This window comes from Anopheles moucheti, chromosome 2 (assembly GCF_943734755.1).
Source record: "Anopheles moucheti chromosome 2, idAnoMoucSN_F20_07, whole genome shotgun sequence".
NCBI classification, from domain to species: domain Eukaryota; kingdom Metazoa; phylum Arthropoda; class Insecta; order Diptera; family Culicidae; genus Anopheles; species Anopheles moucheti.
This window is the reverse complement of record NC_069140.1, coordinates 92,346,484-92,353,808: the sequence shown is the minus strand read 5'-3', so window position 1 is coordinate 92,353,808 and position 7,325 is coordinate 92,346,484. Positions and strand designations below refer to the sequence as shown.

General features: G+C 45.1%; 1 protein-coding gene across 1 annotated transcript; it reads right to left on the bottom strand.

The window, feature by feature from the left end:
- Positions 1–244: 244 nt before the first annotated feature.
- Positions 245–1,364, bottom strand: LOC128297315 (splicing factor 3A subunit 2). Its single transcript, XM_053032940.1, has 2 exons — positions 1,295–1,364; positions 245–1,235 (listed from the first exon to the last, which is right to left on the bottom strand). Exon 2 carries the CDS (start codon positions 1,226–1,228, stop codon positions 458–460), a length of 771 nt encoding a protein of 256 aa, XP_052888900.1. The 5' UTR covers positions 1,229–1,235; positions 1,295–1,364; the 3' UTR covers positions 245–457.
- Positions 1,365–7,325: the final 5,961 nt, after the last annotated feature.

Sequence of the window (7,325 nt, the reverse complement as noted above, 5' to 3'; positions counted from 1 at the left end):
AGGACTGACTATCCGGCTACGTGATAAAATAAGTCGATACGGCCAGGCCGTTCTAACGAAACAAAAAATAATCATTGTTTTTTTTAATCATTGCATTATTATTTTTTATTATTTACGTTGTGATGTAGTCATGTTACACACTGTATTGGGTGAATAATGAGAAATGGATGGAGGATACCGTCCAACATCATATGTACTGCATGGTCTTCCATCTTGATCTTTCATAAAACGCAAAACAGGGGAATTTAGATGATTTAGCGGATTAGTAACACACAGAACAGTATCGAAAAGGGTCTACTCACAATATTTCCTATACTCAGCAGCAAAATATCAGCAGTCATCATGTGTACATGCATACGTATACATACGATTACTGTCGGTTATGGTTATTTATTAGTCCATAGCATATGCTGACGTAGGTCAACTATTCATTTACGTTCTTTCCCCGTTTGCTTGTTCACATATGTGGTGGCGCCGGCACGGGCACGACACCCATCGGTGGTGGTGGAACCGGATTAAACATCGGACGACCAGGATGTGGCATCCGGTGCACATTCGGGGGCGGTGGCGGAATAATCTTCGGTTCCAGCTTGAATGAAAACTGTAGGAAAAACTGTTTGGTGTTTTTGTTCCAGTGGGTCCAGAACTTTCCCTCGGTTTTCTCCACCTCGCGTGACGGCACCTTGAACGCGATCGTTTCGTACGGTTCGGCTGCAAACAGAAGGTACTGCCACTTACGGTCCGGTGGTTCGATCTTTTGTTCGTACGCGGACATGAACCGATGCCGCGGTACAATACCGTCCGTAATTTCCGGGTAATCGATTTGGAACAGTAACGACTGCTGACCATTCTCCGGATCGCGCTGCTTCGTTACCCGATAACCGGGACGACCGATTTTGACGAACTTTTTCGGTTCAATGCGTGGTTTTTCCGGCTGTATTACCCACGGTGCTTCCTTTGCCTCTTTCGCCGCACGACGTGCCAGATTGGCCTGATGTTTTTTGCCCTGCGTGTGGGACAGATAGCTGCCCTCGTTGTTGTGCAGCGTAAGGCAAAGCTTACATTCGTACGAGCCGAGATGGTTTTTCATGAAGTAGGGATCCTTGTTTAGATCGATTGTTTCCAGCGCTAGCTGCCGCAATCGTTCCCGCCGGTCCCGGTTGCTCTCGGACCAGGAAGCCATACCTCCGCCACCGGTTTTGCCACCGGCACGGTTTTGGAAATCCATGGCGCTGCTATTGGAAAGAACAATTATTTGATACTGAGCGATGGAAATTACAGATTAACAACTTACAGCACGTTATATTAATAGAGATGTTTATAGAAACTCTTCGCCAACAACCAGCGCGTCCGTTTTGAAGGAAAATATGTAAACAATGGAAACAACGTTGACAGTTCGTTGATGTTACTGCAGCTAGCGCCATTCGCACCATTGTGGAAGCTAGCGGAAACACGGGAAAGAAACCAAATTAGCCAAGCTTTGCATATTGTTTCTGTTCATTTCTCTTTCACCGCGAAAATAATCAATATAAATTTCAACTACTTATTTGCATTGCTGTGTTGGGTAAATGATTTTTGCAAACGCCTCCATCAGGTTTCCAGTTAAGAACTCGGACCCGAAAATTGTAAGTAAAAAAAACCTTTGTTCAATATAATAACACATTTATTAAACTTAATCTTAATTTCAACTGAACTTTCTTAAACTCACTGTTTTAAACTACCATTGCAACGGGAAGAAAAAATAAAAAAAACTTTTATTTTTATGTTGTCCCCGCCATTTCTGCGCTCAACCCATAGTGTCATGTCAAGCCCGTTTATCACCCATGATCGAATACTTTGATCGGCCGGAAATTTTATCCCGGAAATCGAAAAAAGTAACAGAAGCGAAGAACACGCATGGAGGTAACATTTCAATTATTTTCAAAACAACTACAGCTGTTTTCAGATTTCCGATACCAGGAGAGCATGTTTTTCAAGCTCGATTTCTTTCTCCATTGACACGGACAAAGCATCCTCCTGAGTTGGATGCTCTCCTGGTATCAGGACAAAAGACAACTCGCCAAAAAAAAACAGTTTTTCAAGATCTTTTTCTTTCTCGATTGACACGGAAAAGCATCCTCCTGCGTTGGATGCTCTCCTGGTATCAGGAGCTTGAAAAACTGGTAATTTTTGGTGAGTTTTCTGTCTTGACCGGCATGGAAAATGCATCCTCCTGCGTTGGATGCTCTCCTGGTATCAGGAGCTTGACAAACTGGTAATTTTTGGCGAGTTTTCTGTCTCGATCGACACGGAAAAAGCATCCTTCTGCGTTGGATGCTCTCCTGGTATCAGGAGCTTGAAAATCTGGTAATTATTGGCGAGTTTTCTGTCTTGACCGGCATGGAAAATGCATCCTCCTGCGTTGGATGCTGTCCTGGTATCAGGAGCTTGAAAAACTGCTCATTTTTGGCGAGTTTTCTGTCTCGATCGACACGGAAAAAGCATCCTCCTGCGTTGGATGCTGTCCTGGTATCAGGAGCTTGAAAAAGCGGTAATTTTTGGCGAGTTTTCTGTCTCGATTGGCTAGGAAAAAGCATCCTCTTGCGTTGGATGCTCTCCTGGTATCAGGAGCTTGAAAAACTGGTAATTTTTGGTGAGTTTTCCGTCACGATTGACACGGAAAAAGCATCCTTCTGCGTTGGATGCTCTCCTGGTATCAGGAGCTTTACAAACTGTTAATTTTTGGCGAGTTTTCTGTCTCGATGGATACGGAAAAACATCCTCCTGCGTTGGATGCTCTCCTGGTATCCGGAGCTTGACAAACTGGTAATTTTTGGTGAGTTTTCTGTCTCGATTGACACGGAAAAAGCATCCTTCTGCGTTGTATGCTTTCCTGGTATCAGGAGCTTTACAAACTGTTAATTTTTGGCGAGTTTTCTGTCTCGATGGATACGGAAAAACATCCTCCTGCGTTGGATGCTCTCCTGGTATCAGGACAAAAGACAACTCGCCAAAAAAAAACAGTTTTTCAAGATCTTTTTCTTTCTCGATTGACACGGAAAAGCATCCTCCTGCGTTGGATGCTCTCCTGGTATCAGGAGCTTGAAAAACTGGTAATTTTTGGTGAGTTTTCTGTCTTGACCGGCATGGAAAATGCATCCTCCTGCGTTGGATGCTCTCCTGGTATCAGGAGCTTGACAAACTGGTAATTTTTGGCGAGTTTTCTGTCTCGATCGACACGGAAAAAGCATCCTTCTGCGTTGGATGCTCTCCTGGTATCAGGAGCTTGAAAATCTGGTAATTATTGGCGAGTTTTCTGTCTTGACCGGCATGGAAAATGCATCCTCCTGCGTTGGATGCTCTCCTGGTATCAGGAGCTTGAAAAACTGGTAATTTTTGGCGAGTTTTCTGTCTCGATCGACACGGAAAAAGCATCCTCCTGCGTTGGATGCTGTCCTGGTATCAGGAGCTTGAAAAAGCGGTAATTTTTGGCGAGTTTTCTGTCTCGATTGGCTAGGAAAAAGCATCCTCTTGCGTTGGATGCTCTCCTGGTATCCGGAGCTTGACAAACTGGTAATTTTTGGTGAGTTTTCTGTCACGATTGACACGGAAAAAGCATCCTTCTGCGTTGTATGCTTTCCTGGTATCAGGAGCTTTACAAACTGTTAATTTTTGGCGAGTTTTCTGTCTCGATGGATACGGAAAAACATCCTCCTGCGTTGGATGCTCTCCTGGTATCAGGAGCTTGAAAATCTGGTAATTTTTGGCGAGTTTTCTGTCTTGACAAGCATGGAAAATGCATCCTCCTGCGTTGGATGCTCTCCTGGTATCAGGAGCTTGAAAAACTGGTAATTTTTGGCGAGTTTTCTGTCTCGATTGACACGGAAAAACATCCTCCTGCGTTGGATGTTCTCCTGGTATCAGGAGCTTGACAAATTGGTAATTATTGGCGAGTTTTCTGTCTCGATCGACACGGAAAAAGCATCCTTCTGCGTTGGATGCTCTCCTGGTATCAGGAGCTTGAAAATCTGGTAATTATTGGCGAGTTTTCTGTCTTGACCGGCATGGAAAATGCATCCTCCTGCGTTGGATGCTCTCCTGGTATCAGGAGCTTGAAAAACTGGTCATTTTTGGCGAGTTTTCTGTCTCGATCGACACGGAAAAAGCATCCTCCTGCGTTGGATGCTGTCCTGGTATCAGGAGCTTGAAAAAGCGGTAATTTTTGGCGAGTTTTCTGTCTCGATTGGCACGGAAAAAGCATCCTCTTGCGTTGGATGCTCTCCTGGTATCAGGAGCTTGAAAAACTGGTAATTTTTGGTGAGTTTTCCGTCACGATTGACACGGAAAAAGCATCCTTCTGCGTTGGATGCTCTCCTGGTATCAGGAGCTTGAAAAACTGGTCATTTTTGGCGAGTTTTCTGTCTTGACCGACACGGAAAAAGCATCCTCCTGCGTTGGATGCTCTCCTGGTATCAGGAGCTTAACAAACTGGTAATTATTGGCGAGTTTTCTGTCTCGATTGACACGGAAAAACATCCTCCTACGTTGGGTGCTCTCCTGGTATCAGGAGCTTGACAAACTGGTAATTTTTGGCGAGTTTTCTGTCTCGATTGACACGGAAAAGCATCCTCCTGCGTTGGATGCTCTCCTGGTATCAGGAGCTTGAAAATCTGGTAATTTTTGGTGAGTTTTCTGTCTTGACCGGCATGGAAAAAGCATCCTCCTGCGTTGGATGCTCTCCTGGTATCAGGAGCTTGACAAACTGGTCATTTTTGGCGAGTTTTCTGTCTCGATTGACACGGAAAAAGCATCCTCCTTCGTTAGATGCTCTCCTGGTATCAGGAGCTTGAAAAACTGGTAATTATTGGCGAGTTTTCTGTCTCGATTGACACGGAAAAACATCCTCCTGCGTTGGGTGCTCTCCTGGTATCACGAGCTTGACAAACTGATAATTATTGGCGAGTTTTCTGTCTCGATTGACACGGAAAAAGCATCCTCCTGCGTTGGATGCTCTCCTGGTATCAGGAGCTTGAAAAACTGGTAATTTTTGGCGAGTTTTCTGTCTCGTTTGACACGGAAAAAGCATCCTCCTGCGTTGGATGCTTTCCTGGTATCAGGAGCTTGACAAATTGTTAATTTTTTCGAGTTTTCTGTCACGATTGACACGGAAAAAGCATCCTCCTGCGTTGGATGCTCTCCTGGTATCAGGAGCTTGATAAACCGGTAATTTTTGGCGAGTTTTCTGTCTCGATTGACACGGAAAAAGCATCCTCCTGCGTTGGATGCTCTCCTGGTATCAGGAGCTTGAAAAACTGGTAATTTTTGGCGAGTTTTCTGCCTCGGTCGACACGGAAAAGCATCCTCCTGCGTTGGATGCTCTCCTGGTATCAGGAGTTTGAAAATCTGTTATTTTTTGGCGAGTTTTCTGTCTCGATCGACACGGAAAAAGCATCCTCCTGCGTTGGATGCTCTCCTGGTATCAGGAGCTTGACAAAGTGGTAAATTTTGGCGAGTTTTCTGTCTCGATTGACACGGAAAAAGCATCCTCCTGCATTGGATGCTCTCCTGGTATCAGGAGCTTGAAAAACTGGTAATTTTTGGCGAGTTTTCTGTCTCGATCGACACGGAAAAGCATCCTCCTGCGTTGGATGCTCTCCTGGTATCAGGAGCATGCAACACTGGTAATTTTTAACAAGTTTTCTGTCTCGATTGACACGGAAAAGCATCCACTTGCGTTGGATGCTCTCCTGGTATCAGGAGCTTGACAAACTGGTAGGTTTTGGCGAGTTTTCTGTCTCGATTGACACGGAAAAGCATCTTCCTGCGTTGGATGCTCTCCTGGTATCAGGAGCTTGACAAACTGGTAATGTTTGGCGAGTTTTCTGTCTCGATTGACACGGAAAAACATCCTCCTGCGTTGGATGCTCTCCTGGTATCAGGAGCTTGAAAAACTGGTCATTTTGGCGAGTTTTCTGTCTCGATTGACACGGAAAAACATCCTCCTGCGTTGGATGCTCTCCTGGTATCAGGAGCTTGAAAACTGGTAATTTTTGGCGAGTTTTCTGTCTCGATTGACTCGGAAAAATCATCCTCCTGCGTTGGATGCTCTCCTGGTGTCAGGAGCTTGACAAACTGGTCATTTTTGGCGAGTTTTCTGTCTCGATTGACACGGAAAAAGCATCCTCCTTCGTTAGATGCTCTCCTGGTATCAGGAGCTTGAAAAACTGGTAATTATTGGCGAGTTTTCTGTCTCGATTGACACGGAAAAACATCCTCCTGCGTTGGGTGCTCTCCTGGTATCACGAGCTTGACAAACTGATAATTATTGGCGAGTTTTCTGTCTCGATTGACACGGAAAAAGCATCCTCTTGCGTTGGATGCTCTCCTGGTATCAGGAGCTTGAAAAACTGGTAATTTTTGGCGAGTTTTCTGTCTCGTTTGACACGGAAAAAGCATCCTCCTGCGTTGGATGCTCTCCTGGTATCAGGAGCTTGACAAACTGGTAATTTTTGGCGAGTTTTCTGTCACGATTGACACGGAAAAAGCATCCTCCTGCGTTGGATGCTCTCCTGGTATCAGGAGCTTGATAAACTGGTAATTTTTGGCGAGTTTTCTGTCTCGATTGACACGGAAAAAGCATCCTCCTGCGTTGGATGCTCTCCTGGTATCAGGAGCTTGAAAAACTGGTAATTTTTGGCGAGTTTTCTGCCTCGGTCTACACGGAAAAGCATCCTCCTGCGTTGGATGCTCTCCTGGTATCAGGAGTTTGAAAATCTGTTATTTTTTGGCGAGTTTTCTGTCTCGATCGACACAGAAAAAGCATCCTCCTGCGTTGGATGCTCTCCTGGTATCAGGAGCTTGAAAAACTGGTAATTTTTGGCGAGTTTTCTGTCTCGATTGACACGGAAAAAGCATCCTCCTGCGTTGGATGCTCTCCTGGTATCAGGAGCTTGAAAAACTGGTAATTTTTGGCGAGTTTTCTGTCTCGATCGACACGGAAAAGCATCCTCCTGCGTTGGATGCTCTCCTGGTATCAGGAGCATGCAACACTGGTAATTTTTAACAAGTTTTCTGTCTCGATTGACACGGAAAAGCATCCACTTGCGTTGGATGCTCTCCTGGTATCAGGAGCTTGACAAACTGGTCATTTTTGGCGAGTTTTCTGTCTCGATTGACACGGAAAAGCATCTTCCTGCGTTGGATGCTCTCCTGGTATCAGGAGCTTGACAAACTGGTAATGTTTGGCGAGTTTTCTGTCTCGATTGACACGGAAAAACATCCTCCTGCGTTGGATGCTCTCCTGGTATCAGGAGCTTGACAAACTGGTCATTTTGGCGAGTTTTCTG